Source organism: Myiozetetes cayanensis, unplaced genomic scaffold, assembly GCF_022539395.1.
Source record: "Myiozetetes cayanensis isolate MyiCay16 unplaced genomic scaffold, myiCay2020 scf697, whole genome shotgun sequence".
In the NCBI taxonomy this organism is placed as follows: Eukaryota; Metazoa; Chordata; class Aves; order Passeriformes; family Tyrannidae; genus Myiozetetes; species Myiozetetes cayanensis.
Window position 1 is genome coordinate 5,814 of NW_026087961.1, and position 14,721 is coordinate 20,534.

General features: G+C 55.7%; 1 protein-coding gene across 6 annotated transcripts; it reads right to left on the reverse strand.

Moving 5' to 3' along the window:
- Nucleotides 1–7,761: 7,761 nt before the first annotated feature.
- On the reverse strand, nt 7,762–12,461 carry LOC126651598 (putative zinc finger protein 56). 6 transcript variants are annotated; one of them, XM_050337556.1, is made up of 4 exons: nt 12,422–12,461; nt 10,341–10,536; nt 9,240–9,317; nt 7,762–9,103 (listed from the first exon to the last, which is right to left on the reverse strand). In XM_050337556.1, exons 2-4 carry the CDS (start codon nt 10,354–10,356, stop codon nt 8,433–8,435), a joined length of 765 nt encoding a protein of 254 aa, XP_050193513.1. In that variant the 5' UTR covers nt 10,357–10,536; nt 12,422–12,461; the 3' UTR covers nt 7,762–8,432. The 6 variants fall into 6 exon arrangements, with proteins under 6 accessions (XP_050193513.1, XP_050193514.1, XP_050193515.1 ...); XM_050337557.1 differs by lacking the exon at nt 12,422–12,461 and adding an exon at nt 12,287–12,298; XM_050337558.1 differs by lacking the exon at nt 12,422–12,461 and having other exon boundaries at nt 9,240–9,314; nt 10,341–11,185.
- Between the last annotated feature and the right edge of the window lie 2,260 nt (nt 12,462–14,721).

Here is a 14,721-nt window from a genome sequence, read left to right on the forward strand (position 1 = left end):
ATAGACAATAAATCGAACGCACTTATTGATCGTGAGGTCGTTGTGTCGTTTCTCCATCCCCACAAATGGTGACCCCACGACGTGATCTCTAACACCATGGAATAGAGCGGGGCTCCAAGCAGTGGGAGTCGGTCACGAAAGGACGAAAGGACAGCTTGGAAGACAGGGCGTCCCGGACGACAGGACAGCTTCAAAGGACAGCCTGGACGACAGGGCGTCCCGGGCTGTCCCGGACCCGGAGTGCTGTACAGACAGACTCTGCCTACGTGCTGCCGAACCCTGCAAAGGCTGCAACGTGCGCACATCAGGTATGGATAGGGAAGCAGCATATAGTTTATTTACTGCATTTTTTTCAGAAAAAGGGTTGTAAAGAAATTGATTTGAAAAAGGAGTTACCTGGTTTATTAGCATATGGGGTAGAATTAGGATGTTTTAGTAACCCCCATTCGGTTCATGCAGTAACTGAGTGGCGTAAATTTGGGGAAAAAATTCAGGATGCCCTTCTAGATGAAGATAAGCTGGCCAAAAAATGGGGCAAGAAGTGGCGTGTAATACTTAATCTTCTTCTCCAGCATGTGGCGCAGCGCAGGGCTGCAGCACAGGCTGCAAATGTGCAAAATCAGAATAAACAATTTACTGACAGTGAATGGCTTTCTCAGACACCTATGCCACCGGCTTTTTCTAGTGGTACTATTAACTCTGCCACTACTCAAGGGGCTGTGGGTACTGTTGCAGATGTAAGTGATGACACTCCTGGTAAAGAAATAGGGGCGATTCCAAAATGTCAAGAATCGAGGGAGATAACAGAAGTCAGGCACAGGGACTCCCCCAAGAATATTGATGCGGAACGTCCACCTCCGTTAGTGCCAGTGCCGCCTAGCAAACCGACTGCGCCAGATGCTGCACACCCTGTATCTCTATCGTCAAGAGTGTCTCCCCCCGGGGCAGGAGCTGCCCTGACGGAGGCAGTGGCGAGAGAACAGAGAGAAGTCTGGCAAGCAGTTTCACGGTACTGTTTGGAGGAGGAGGGCGGTAGTTTGCCAGAAGGGGGGCTCCTAACCTTTCCTGTTATGTATACTCCTGGTCCCCAGGGTCAGATAAATTATGAAGTTAAACCCCTTGATTGGAAATTGCTCACACAGTTACGGACCACAGTCAGTCAATATGGATTACACGGGGAACCTTCCAAACAAATCCTAGATTATATATGGGGTTCTCAATTACTGTTACCATCAGATTTGCGCTCTATAGCAAAATTGATTTTAACACAACATCAGCAACTTCTCTTTAATGGCTACTGGCAAATGCATGTTCAAAATAGCGTTAATCAGCAAAGGCAGCCCGGTGATCCTTTGCATGGGGTTACCATCGATGAATTAATGGGACTAGGTCCATATGCCCGCCCCGAAGTTCAACCCCTTATGGGGCCAGATAAACTAAGAGAAGCTATGAGCTTAGCTAAACAAGCATTAGAAAATGTAAAAGAACCAGGAGGACCTCCTATGTATATGAGCATGAAACAGAAAAAGGAAGAATCATTCGGTGCCTTTGTAGATCGTTTAACAGCAGCTATTACTAAAGCCGGAGTAAATGATTGGATGAAGGGACCCATAATGAGACAGTGTATACTACAAAATGCCTCTCCTGAAACAAAGCGCCTTATAGCAGCAGCAGGTCCTCATTGGACTATTGAAGAATTGTTAGAAAAAGCAATGAGCATCCCTGTAGGTGATATGGCTTTTTTAGTCCAATCGCTTGAAGATTTAACAACTACATTACAAGAGCAAGCTCAGGGAGCTCAGCAGCAGGTATTAGCAGCCCTTGCACCCTTGCAGGGGGCAGTAAGCACAAGCAGCAGAGCAAAGCCAAAACAACGTTGCTACCGATGTGGATTATCAGGACATTTTCGAAAGGACTGTCGTGCTGCAGGAGTGTGGTGCAATAATTGCAAACAGTCCTCACATAATACATCTGCCTGCAAAAGCCGTTTGGGAAACTTCAGGAGGAGCGCGCCCCGCAGCAGCAGCCGCGCCGGGACACAAGTAGCAGCTGCAACAGCCACCCCACAGGGGCCTCCCGTCGGACCGTCTCTGATTTACAACCCTACACCGCAGGAAGCCTCGGCTTGGACTTGGCAACCTCAGTAGAGATAACCCTGCTCACGCAACAGCCTCACAAAATTCCTACTGGCATTTATGGACCTCTCATTATTAACCAGCAACGGTATGGTGCTTTGTTATTAGGACGATCATCGGCTACAATGGCAGGACTGTTTATTTTACCAGGCGTGATCGATGCAGATTATCATGGAGAAATACAAATTATGGCCCATATCCCTTCTCCCCCACTCAAAATTCCAGCAGGACAACGCATCGCACAGCTAGTTCCTTTACCACAATTCGCACAACCTATACCACAAACGCCGGACTGCCGGGGTGAGAAAGGTTTTGGATCAACTAAAGGACTCACATTACTCACTATTGATCGCAGTCGCCAACCGAAACATCCAATCACTTTAATCTGGAAGGATCATCATAAGAAATTGGATGCCCTGCTTGATACAGGAGCAGACTCTAGCATCATTGCACCTAAAGTGTATCCAGCACACTGGCCACTCCAGCAAGCTGCTGTCACTATCACCGGAGTTGGAGGATCTTCTTTGGCACAGTGTACATCACCTTTACAGGTGCACATCGGAGACCAATGTGTCACAGCAAGTTTCTCGTTAGCTCCCTTACCACTTACAGTTGTTTGCTTACTCGGACGAGATGTACTCTCACAAATTGGGATGGTACTCTCCAACGAGCACCCTTTGGGGTAAATGCCACTGTTTGGGAATTCCCGTTACCCTTACGATGGTATGATGACCAACCTATATGGGTTAAACAGTGGCAGCAGAATAAGAATCAAAAGAAAGACCTTGTACTGCAGATACGGAAGAAGAGTTAAAATTGTAGACATAGCTATGCACAAATGTAAGCAGCTTTAAAAAATTAACCAATCATGAGCTTGGCTTTTGCAATATGTATGAGCTTATTAAATGCCTTATAAAAATGACAGCTTATAGACAATAAATTGAACGCACTTATTGATCACGAGGTCGTTGTGTCGTTCCTTCGTCCCCACAGGGATTCCCCTCGCACTTGCGCTGTTTCACTCAAGGGGTCTGATCTATTTGGGTCTGGGGGCTTTACTTCATCTTCTCCTCACCAGTTTCTCCTTCAAATGTCCTCTACAGACAATGAGTCAATCACAGAACACCAATTAAAACAGTTTATACAAGAAACTGTCTCTCCAAGGACAAAGCTCTCGTTTATCAGTGAACTTGGCAGGCAAAGAACAAAACTTTTGCAGGTGGCTGGGTCAAACGCAGACCAAAACATATCAACAATCCCTGATACACCTGACCTGATTTCTGTGTTGAAGATGCTTCTTCAGCCCTTCTCTGGAGCTGCAGGGGCAGTGCCTGTGTGCAGAGCTGGAGGGAAGAGACTCCCAGCACAGCAGCACAGCCAGGGACAAGGGCACTTGTTCTTTCCACATCTTGGCTTTGGGAAAGGCTGGGGAAGGTTGGGAAAGGTGTTAACAGGGTGGTTTTGCCTGAGGTGTTAAACATGGGAGTGGGTCTATCTTCACAATTCCCAAGAGAAGAGGTGGCAGAAAGCTGCCCTACAGGTTGTATTTGAAGGAAGAGGAAAAGAGACCGAGGGGAAGGGGTTTCTTTCCTGGAGGGCAGGGCTGTCGTTCGCTTGCAGGAGCCCCGCGCTGGAATTGTCAGTCCAACTGCCAAATTTGAATCTGGACAAAGATTCCTGCCAGACAAAAGGTGCCAGGACAGAAAGTTCTTGCTGCCCATGGAGTACCAAGGGTGGTCCACCAACTGCACCTAACACCCAAAGGTTACAGGCTTTCTTTCCTGGGGGAAAGACCGTGACATCACAAAGAGTCCCAAGGCAGATGGGTGGGGCTGCACTGTGGGGGTGTGGGACGTTGGTTCTTTGGTTTCCAGGGGCTATTCCAGAATGGAGAGGATGGGTCGGGACATCCTAAAGGGGCACATGGGTGGGGCTGCATTCTGACCTTGTGGGGGGTTGGTTCTTTGGTTGCCAAGGGCTATTCTGGAACAGAGAGGGTAGGCTGTGACATCACAAAAGGGTCTCAAGCACATGGGTTGGTTTAGTGGGTTGACCCTGGCTGGATTTTAAACCCCCACTAAAAGCTGCTACCTCCCCCTCCTCTGCAACTCCACAGAGGAGAGAAAAAAAACAGCTGAGGATTCCTGAGTAGAGATAAGGGTGGGGAGAAAGTCACTTACTAATGGGCAAAACAGACTCAAAGTAGGGATAGTACTTAAATGTATTACTGACAGGATAAAAGCCAAAGAGTGAGAAATAAAACAGTCTGAAAAACACCTTCCTCCCACCCTCCTTCCTTCTCAGCTCTCCCTCCTCTCCCCAGCGGTGCAGGGGGATGGGAATGGGGGTTACAGTCAGCTGTTGTTTCTGTCACTGCTCAGGGAGATCCTTCCCTGCTCCTGTGGGGTCCCTCCCACGGGAGACAGTCCTGGATGGACCTCTCCAGTGAGTCCATCTCTAGGGCAGCAGCTCTTCCCACCCTGCTGTCCCGTGGGTCCCTCCTCCATGGGGTCAGTCCTTCAGGGATGAGCTGACCCGGCGTGGGTCCCCCACAGGGGCCACGAGTCCTGCTGGGAAAAACCTGCTCCAGCCTGGGCTTCCCTCTGCATGGGCTGCAGGTCCCTGCCAGGACCTGCTCCATCGTGGGCCTGCCCCGGGGTCACAGCCTCCTTCCTGCATCCCCCTGCTCCAGCGTGGGAGCCTCCAGGGGCTGCAGGGGGGTCTCTGCACCTCGATGCTCCCCAAGGGACTGCAGGCCCTGGAACACCTCCTGCCCCTCCTTCTGCACCACCCTTGGGGTCTGCATTGCTGTTCCCACATTCCCACTCTGCTCTTCCCGGGCTGCAATTCCTTCTGTCCCTAAATCTTTTATCCCAGAGCTGTTTTTGTTGCTCCTGATGGGTTGGGCCTTGGCCAGAGGCAGCAAGTCCGTCCTGGAGCAGCTGGCATTGGCTCCACGGGGCAGGGGAAGCTTCTGGCAGCTTCCAACAGAAGCCACCCCTGGAGCCCCCCCGCTACCAAAACCCACCCACAGAAACCCACAACACCCAGTGACTTCCACTTGTCCCAGGATGGTCCCAGTACCCGGCAGTGTGATCCCAGTCACTCCCAGTTCAGGCCAGTTGCCTCCAGCATGCACCCTGTCACTCCCAGTTACTCCCAGTTGCTTCCAGCATGATCCCAGTTGCTCCAAGAATGTTACCAGCTGGCTTCCATCATGGCCCCACTGGCTCCCAATTCCCCCCTGCATAGTTCCAGTCACTCCCAGTTTGATCCTGGTCCCTTTCAGTCACTCCCACTATGATCCCAGTCACTCTCAATTGGATCCCAGTTGCCCCCAAGGTGGTCCCAGTTGCTCCCAGTCCACCCAGGATGGTTCTTTTCCCTCTCAGGGACTCCCAGTCTGAGCCCAGGATGGCCCCAGGCACTTTCAGGCCCTGCCTGGACAATGCCATTTGCCCCCTTCATCGTCCCAGTTGATCCCAGTATGATCCCAGTATGAGTCCAGTCACCACCAGTATGATCCCAGGAACTTGTGGACACTTCCAGTACGAATCCAGTTTGATCCCACTCATCCCCAGCATGGCTGCAGTTCCTCCCACACACTCCCAGTATTATTGCAGTCACTCCCAGTAAGACCCCAGTGGGACACCAGTAGGAGCCCAGCTGCTCCCACTATGATCCTAGTTGCTCCCAGTTGCCCCCAGCATGGTCCCAGTTGCTCCCCTTCACCCCTACTATGGTTCCAGTCACTCCCAGTGTGATCCCAGTCAATTCCAGCCACTCTCACTATATCCCAGTTGCCTCCAGTATGTTCCCTGTCAGTCCCAGCATGATCCCAGTCTCTCTTAGTAGGATCCAAGTTACTCCCTGCATGGTCCCAGTTGCTCCCAGTCACCCCACTGTAGTTCCATTCCTTCCCAGTATGACTCCAGTATGATCCCAGTGACACCCTCTATGGTGGCAGTCACAGTCAGGATGAACCCAAACATTCCCTGTCACTCCCAGTATAAAGCCATTTGCCCCCAGCAGGGTCCCACTTGCTCCCACTCACCCACTACAGTTCCAGTCCCTCCCAGTAGGATCCCTTTTACTCCTGCTCTCTCCTACTATATCCCAGTTGCCCGCACTGTGGTCCCACTCACTCCCAGTTGCTCCCAGTAGCTTCCAGCATGATCCCAGTTGCTCACAGACACTCCCAGTCACCCCCAGTGTGGTCCTAGTCACTCCCAGTATGATCCCAGTCACCTCCAGTGTGATCCCACTTGCTCCCAGTATATCCCAGTTGGGCCAACATGGTCCCAACTGCCCTCAGAATGCTCCCAGTCACTCCCAGTATGAACCCAGCCACCTTCACTGTGGGCCCAGTTGCTTCCAAGATGCTCCCAGTTCCTCCCAGTGGGATCCTACTAGCTCCCAGTTGCCTCTAGCATACAACCAGCCACTCCCACTATGATCCTAGTCTGATCCCAGTAGGATCGCACCCCCAGTATGATCCCAGGAACTTCCAGACACTTCCAGTACAAAGCCAGTATGGCTGCAGTCCCTCTCACACACTCCCAGTATTATTGCAGTCACTCCCAGTATGATCCCAGTATGACCCCAGCACGCTCCCAGGTGCTCCCAGTATGATCCCAGTTGCCCCAGTTCTGGCCCCACTGGATCCAGTCCAGCTCTGGGTGTATCCCAGTTTCCCCCCTGTCCCCTCACCCCGCTGTCACCCCCTTTTCTCTCCCCACAGAGCTCCTGAGACGGCAGCGGTCGCAGCTCCTCCCCGGGGCCTTGGGCACAGCCTGGACCCCCCCCGTGTCCGTGAGGATTTTGGGGGGTCGTGTGCCCCCCCTCCCCTGCTGTCACTCTGCCTCCACCCGGCTGCTCCCAGTGATCCCAGCAAAGCTTCCCAGTTCTCCCCAGTCCTTGTTATTGGGGGGCACTGGGGGGATTTGGAGGATCCCAAAGGGTGGAGCCGAGTTTGGGGGGGCACAACCAGCCCTGGGATGGATCGGGAATGAGGACCCCCCTGTGTTCCCCCCGTGTCACTCTGCTCTGGGGGGGCTTTGGGAGTGCACCTGCCCCTCAATGGGCACCCAGCTCACCCCAAAAGGTGCTGGGACCCCCACAAAACCTCCCCACAGACCCACAAAGATGCCCAAACACACTCAGAGCCCACCCAGGACCCCACCCAACCCCTTTTCTGGGGGGGCTTCTCTGGGCACTGGTGGTGCTGGGAGCCCCCCCGGCTGCGGGCGAGGAGCTCTCGGGTGAGCGGGGGGTGGGAAGGGGGAGGTCGGTGGGAAAAGGGGGGTCAGAGGGGATAAAAGGGGTGGTGGGACCCCAAACTGAGTGGGAGGGCAGTGGGACCCCCAAAAGTTGAGGGGGACTGAGGTTCATGGAAAATGGGTGGGAGAGAAGAGTGGGGAAAGGGCAGGGTGAGACCACCAAACAAAGTATGAGGGGGTTGGAGACTGGGGGGATGATGTGGAAGGGGTGGGAGAGGAGGGAAAAATGTGGGGGTTGGGACCCATAGAATGATCTGGGAGGGGCTGTGGATTGAGAGGACCATGGAAAAGTGGAAGGAACAGGTAGAAGGGTGGAAAGTGGGGGGGGTCTGGCAGATCCAACAGTCCCATGGGGGTCTTTGGGCACAGGGGGGCTGGGAAAGGGGGGGTGGCCCCCTGAGCTCCCAAATTACTGTGAGGTGCTGGGGGCTGCTGGATCCAATCTCAGCCTTGGGTTATGCCAACAGGTTCAGTTCAGAGGAATTACAGAGGTGGGACTAAAACACTTTTGTCCCCCAGGTTTTAAGGATGGCAAACCACATCTACTGATAGAAATGAATTGTTTAGGGTTACAAATGATCAGACAAAACACCTTCATCAGAATTATTTACTGCACAGTAGAAACACTAAAACTACCAGTACTACAGCATAAGATAGGACAGTGCTCTACACTAAAGCAACTGTTGAAGCAATTCTACTCAAGCTCGCACCAAAGCAAGAATTATGAATTAGAGATGGATGGAACTTCCCCAGACCAACGCTCGGGGGGAGATCTCTGCTCTCAACCTCCAGCACTGACCTTGGGGGTCCCCAGCCAAGGCAGGAATCTCCACACGCCCCCCAGGAAGGGCTCTGTTGGCACAACCTGCCCCCGGGAAAGGTGACTGGCCCTTTCTGGTAGAAAGGGATGGACTGACACTCACTGGACTCCAGCGGTTGCCTCACCATCAGGGGGTCATTCAGGATGGGAGCAGTGGCCGAAGCTCTTCCTGCAGTTGGGGCACTCGAGGGGCTTCCCTTACTGGTGGGTCCGTTGGTGTTTGGTCAAGGTAGAGCTGTGGGTGAAGCTCTTCCTACACTCCCCACTCTTGTAGAGCCTCTCCCCGGTGTGGATGCGCCGGTGGGTGATGAGGGTGGAGTTGTGTTTGAAGCCCTTCCCGCAATCGGTGTAGTGGAAGGGCCTCTCCCCTGTGTGTGTCTGTTCATGTGTGAGAAGATGTGAGCTGGTCTGAAACCTCTTCCCACATTCCAAACACTTGTAGGGTCGTTCCCCAGTGTGGATGAGCTGGTGTCGGATCAAGGTGGAGATGTCACTGAAGCTCTTCCCACATTCCCTACACGTGTAGGGCTGTTCCCCAGTGTGGATGTGCTGGTGGCTGAGGAGGTTCCAGCTCTTCCTGAAGCTCTTCCCACATTCCAAGCACCTGAAGGGCTTCTCCCTGCTGGGAGGCTGCTCAGGGACAACCAGCTCGGAGCTCCGGCTCAAGCTCTGGCCGCCTTCCCGGCACAGGACGGGTCTTTCCTCCTCAGAGCTCCCTGGGTTGGCTTTGCAGCCCCTCCTCCGGGGGCATCTCCGGGCCTTTTCCTCCCCGCTGCCTTCCTGCGCCGGGGAGCCCTTCAAAACGGCCTCTCCCACCAGGCTCTGCCGGGGGGATTTGTCCTCCGTGCTCTCCGTCCTCAGCTCGGGGCCTGAGGCAGGAAGGAAGAAGGACAGGCAGGGGATTTGCCTCCGGCCCAGAGGGAAGGCCAAGGACATCCCCCAAATGTGGCCCTCACAGGCACCACAAGACAGGGTCAAAAGGGCACTGACTTCCTCCTCACCTGCCTGGGGGGTCCGTGGCCTCTTCCTCTTCCTCGCAGCCTCCTCCTCCATCCGACCAAGCTTTGGGAAGGACAAATCCTGCTGGGGGGGAAAAAGGGCTGAGCGCATTGGCTTGGGGGTTCCTCCTGCCCAAGTGATCTGTGGAACTCACCGGGCATCCTGGGACGATAAAAACCTCCAAAACACCAAGATTCAGCCCAAAATAAACCCAGCCAAGAGCTTCTCCTCTCTGTTCTCTCCACTTTGGGATTCTGGAGGTCCCCCCTGTTCGGGCTGCTGGGAGTCCCGTGTGTATTTGGGGTCTCCCCTCTACAGGGTCCCTGCCCTCCCTCTCCAGGCTGCTGGAGCTCCCAGCAATCCAAGGTTCCCCCATCTCCCAACTTCAGGGTTCTGGAGCACCTCCAAAACATCAAGATTCCACCCAGAAAAACCCAAACCACCAAGATTCAGGTAAAAACCCCTCAGAAATAGCAAGAAGACCCCTGCCCCCAAAATTGCAAAAAGCTGAGATTCAGATAAAATATAATCTAAATTATGAGGATGAGCCCAAAAAAATCTCCGCCAGGAGTTCCCCCTCTCTGGTCTCTCCCCTCTGGGGTTCAGAGGGTCTCTCCTGTCTGGGATGTTGGGGTCACTCTTAGGGATGCTGGGAGTGTTGAGGGTCCCAAGGGTCCCTTCTCCTCTGACTCTCACCTTCGGGGTGCCACCTTCCCAGACATTCCCCCTCTCCAGGTTCTCCACCTTGTTGTCCCAGGGATCCCAGGGGTCCCCACTCTCCAGGCTTCCCCTTCTCCGCTCCCCCCGTTTCAGGCTCCCGGGGGTCCTGGGGCTCCTCCCTCTCCGTGCTCCCCCCTCCAGCCTGCCGGGGGTCCCCCAGCTCCAGCATCGCCCGCTCCGCCCTCCACCCTCGGCAGCTCCCAGGGGGACCCCAAAACTGCTGTGTCTGCCCAGCCAGCCCCGGGCTGACAGTGGCCCTGACCCTGTCCCTGCTCCTCCCTGCAGGCTCCGTGGCCGGGCACACTTTGTGTTCCTGGGTGCCACCAGCTCAGAAGCTGCAGCCGCTCCAATCAGCGCCCGCAGCTCTGCAGCAAAGCCCCAGCTCACCTGGCACACAGGGCATGGACACAGCACCTTCTCGCTGCTGGGCACTCCCAGATCAGCCTCTTCCCCAGCACGGGGCTCTCCTGCCTCAGCACCACCTCTGCCTTCCACTTCTCAGGGCCACCTCAGGGACAGCTCTGGGCTCACCTCCGGGCCATTGCTCAGGGCCACCTCAGGGCCTGCTCTCCAGCACAGGAACCTGCAGGGAGGGCAGATGATGTGCAAGCCCAGGGGGGTCTGCTTGCACTGGCCTGGGGGCTTCTTTCTCCTGCCCCACAACTTCTTCTCACCCCACAACTTCTCCTGCTTTTCTAACCCCACATCTTTGCAGACTGACCTTGTCTCTCTGTCTGCACAGACACATCTATCCCCTGTGGACAGAGCCTCCAGCATGTGCTGCCCTGGCAATGGCACCCAGAGAATCCCAGAATCAGCCGGCTTGGAAAAGACCTCCCAGATCATCAAGTGCAACCCTTGATCCAACCCTGCCGTGGTTCCCACACCATGGCACGGATGCCCAGAGAAGGGGCTCTGGGGATGAGGGCTCTCCCAGTACAGCCCAGTGCCCCCTCAGTGCCCTCCCAGTACAGCCCAGTGCCCCCAGTACAGCCCACTGTGTTCCTGTCCCAGGGTGCCGGGTGATCCCTCTTTGCTGGGGGTTTGTTTGGGATTTGGGGCGTTTTGGGGGCCTCTGGGTGCATTTGGGGGAGTTAAAAAAGGTCTCAGGAGCATTGTGGGGTAAAAGGGATCTGAGGGGGGAGGTGATTAAATGAAAAAGGGGGGTTAGGGGACATTTGGGGGGTCTTATTGGGGCCTGGTGGGAACAGGAGGGGCAGCACCACGAGCAGGTGAGTCCTGAGACCCCCCTGGTATCCCCTAGACCCTCCTGCTGTCCTCAATTTCCCATTTGACACCCTGAGACCCTCCTGGTGTCTCCAATGTCCCCAGGGCCTCCCCATGGCCCCAGTTTCCCCCTTGACACCCTGCATTCCACTGTCCCAAAACCCCATCTCTGATGTCCCCAATCCTCCATCTCCCCCAAGAAGACCCCCCTGGACCCTCTGACCCCAAAAATGGCTCCATCCCCCCCCGCTCACAGAAAGGTCAAGGGCATCTGGGGACACGTTGGAGACACTTGGGTGGCTTTGGGGGACACTGAGTGATTACTGGGGTATACTGGGACACACTGGGGGGAACCAGGGGGCACTGGGAGGGACTGGGGGGTTATTGAGGGATGCTGGGAGGGCGCTGGGAGGGCACTGGGAGGGACAGGGTGATTACTGGGGGATTACCAGGACACACGGGGGGACAATTGGAGGTTACTGGGCCATACTGGGGGTTACTGGGTGCCCACTGCAGGATCATTGGGCCATACTGAGGAGTAGAGGGAGGTCACTGGGAAACATTGGGTGGTCACTAGGGGGTGTTACTGGGCCATACTGAGAGCCACTGGGAGGTCACTGGGCTATACTGGGGGCACTGGGATCCCTTTACCCTATATGTGGTTCATCTCCCCATCAAGACTTTGGGTGGTAGCACCAGGACCCCTTCCCTGAGGGCTGGGAGACCCCTTGAGCCCCATTGATAGGCTTTAGGAGACCACCGGGATCCCATCCCTGTGGGGTCTCTGTGTGCTGAGTTTTGGGGGTCTCTGGTATTCGGGGGGGCTTCGGGACCCGCTTTCCCTGCGGTCGGTCCGCCCAGCCGAACGGCGGCGCTGTGGCACGACGGCAATAGCGGCGCCGCGCAGGGCGCCATGGGAGTTCCTTTAATGAAAACTCCGCGGGCGCCTGCGCAGTGCTGCCATGGCGTTAAAACCGCCCCTCCCCCCCCCGAGGGTTCCGAGGCCCCAGCCCTTTCAGGGACCCCCTAAACCCCTTCAGGCACCTTCACCCTCCCCTCTGAGCGCCCTCAGGACACCAAATCCCCTCCGAGAGCCCCTCACGGACCTCAAAACCTCCTCGGGAACCCCCGAGCCCCTCCTCTCCACTCTGCCGAGCCCTCCAGCCTTCCCGCCCACAGCCGCGCTCCCCGCAGCCCCCGAGCGCATCCCCAGCCCCGCCGCAGCCTCCGCCAGGGCTCACAGGGCTGAGCAGATCCCGCTGCCGCCGCCATCGTTTTCCCGGCAGACACCGCGGGGCTGTGCGCGCGCACCGTCGGTAGAAGCCCCGCACCCTTTTTCGCGCGGGGCACGCCGGGAGTTGTAGTTGCAGCGGCTCAAAGCTCCAAACTCCCCCAGACTCAATTCCCCACGGGCGTTCCTGGGGCAGAGCGGGGCAGAACCGGGGCGGGGACGGGACGGGCATTGGGTGGAAATCGTTATAAAAACTGTAACCCCTGCGTTGGAAGGGACGGGTGTGGGTTTGTATTCCTGGAGCCTGGAGGCTCATGGAAACCTCTGCTGCTTTTCTGACTTCCTGCCCAGTTGGGCCTGGAGTCTTTTTTCCTCTGCAGCCTTTTAGGCAACAACGTTTATGGGGTTTATGAGGACATGGCCTTTATGAGGAGAGCCTCTTAGGAGGTTTATGGATTCTCTGGATGCAGCCTGGCAAAAAGAGAGTGGCTGAAAAAAGGTGTAAAACAGTGGGGAGAGCCCTGAGGCTCAGATCCAGTGCTGGTGGGGGGCTGTAGGGACAAGGCAGTTGTACAGAACAAGGCAGAGCCGTGGGGGCACTGTGGGGCTGTGGCTCTGACTGCAGCCAAACCCCCCCATCCCAGAGGAAGGCAAAGGGCACACAGAGATCCGCAGCCCGTGCGAGTGCAGGCGCTGGGGCAGTTCCAGACGAACACTGTGGCCATCCTGCAGAGCCTGACTGAGAAAAAGATCCTTTCTAGGGAGCCTGGGCTGGCTTGGGTGCAGGGCACTGGGGACAGAGCCCACCCGGGGAAGGAGGGACAGTTAACAGGGCTGGGCAGAATTTTAGGCTTCTTCAAGGGTCAAAAGCTCTTTGCCCCCCACCCCGTCCGGCTCACGCTGTTTCCTCAGCACCTTCACTTGCTCAGATGAGGCCACACTTGAAGACTTGGAAAAGCAGATTGGCCACAAGAAGGGATCCTGGCAGAGGGCTGCAGCCAAAAGGGACCTTGATCAAAACCTCTGCTGTGAAGCCAAGGGCTTTCACTCATGGCTCTTGCCTCGTTCCTCCCAGCTGGAAGGTCTGGGATGAGGGGAGATGACTGTGTGGCCAGACAGGTCTTTGGGCAGATGTAACACCCGGCCTTTTATAACATTTCCACAGAACAACCAGGATGGTCTAGCCCTGCACAGCCCCCCCAGAGCCTGGCAAGCTGCTCTGCAAGAGGAAAAACCTACAGTGGTGCCACCCTGAGAGTTCCTCTTGTCTCAGCATCTACTGCCAAGTGGTGGGGCATGAAGAGACTTGTGGCACAGGCAGAGCCAGCAGTGCCTGTCCCGCTCCTGCCATGGTGTCCAGGTGGGCTCCCATGGGACAGCAGGTGGCAGGAATTGTCAGATCCCCTTGCCCTGGTTGGGCAGAATTGTTTGGGAATCGGTATTATCTTGTTTGGGTTTATAATCACACAGCAAAATGGTCATTATTCTATCAATATGTATGTGTGTGTATATCTATGTACATTTAATTTTGAGAGCAGAGCAGTGCAGTTTTGAAACCCATCTTTCCTATAAAGAAGTTCCTCTCCTGACAATAAAACCCCTGAAGATTTGTATGCCCCGTGCCTCTCCTTTCAGCAGGGCTTCAGAGTCCCAGAGGCATCAGGATGGGCCCTCTGGCTTTTGCAAGGTCTGCTGTGCTCAGGCTCCACCAATCCTTTGGGGAAATCTTTGCTGGGTGAGCAAGCCAGGCTGCTGCAGGCCCAGGCTCAGCTGGAGGGAGCCAGCATGGCATGGACGCCGTGTCCCCATGGGCAGGGTTTGCTTTGGAGCCTGTGCTTGTTGGAACACAGGGATCTGTGAGCTGAGCTGGGGATGGACCCGCAGCCCGGCCCAGGCGCCCCATGGAGCTGCTCTGGGCTGTGTGCTGGGACAGGGACACACAGGACCTGCTCCTGACACGTCCCTGCACACTCCACCAAGAACCAGCAGCATCTTCCTGCCTTTCTCTAAGCACAAAAGTGTGTTTGCTTCCTCTGCAGGGGTAACCCCCCATTCCCCACTGTTCCCCAGGAAGCTGCAGCCCCTGCAGGGCTCATCGCGGCCTCCAGCACTGAGTGCTCAGCACAGGCAGGACATGGAGCTGCTGAGAGAGTGCAGAGGAGGCCTGCGAGGTGCTGCGAGGGCGGGAGCCCCTGTGCCCTGAGGAAAGGCTGCCAGAGTTGGGGTTGCTGAGGCGGGAGAAGAGAAGGCCCCGGGGAGGAGCTGAAGGGGCCCAGAGGAAAGCTGGGACAGAGTGTTCAGCAGGGCCTG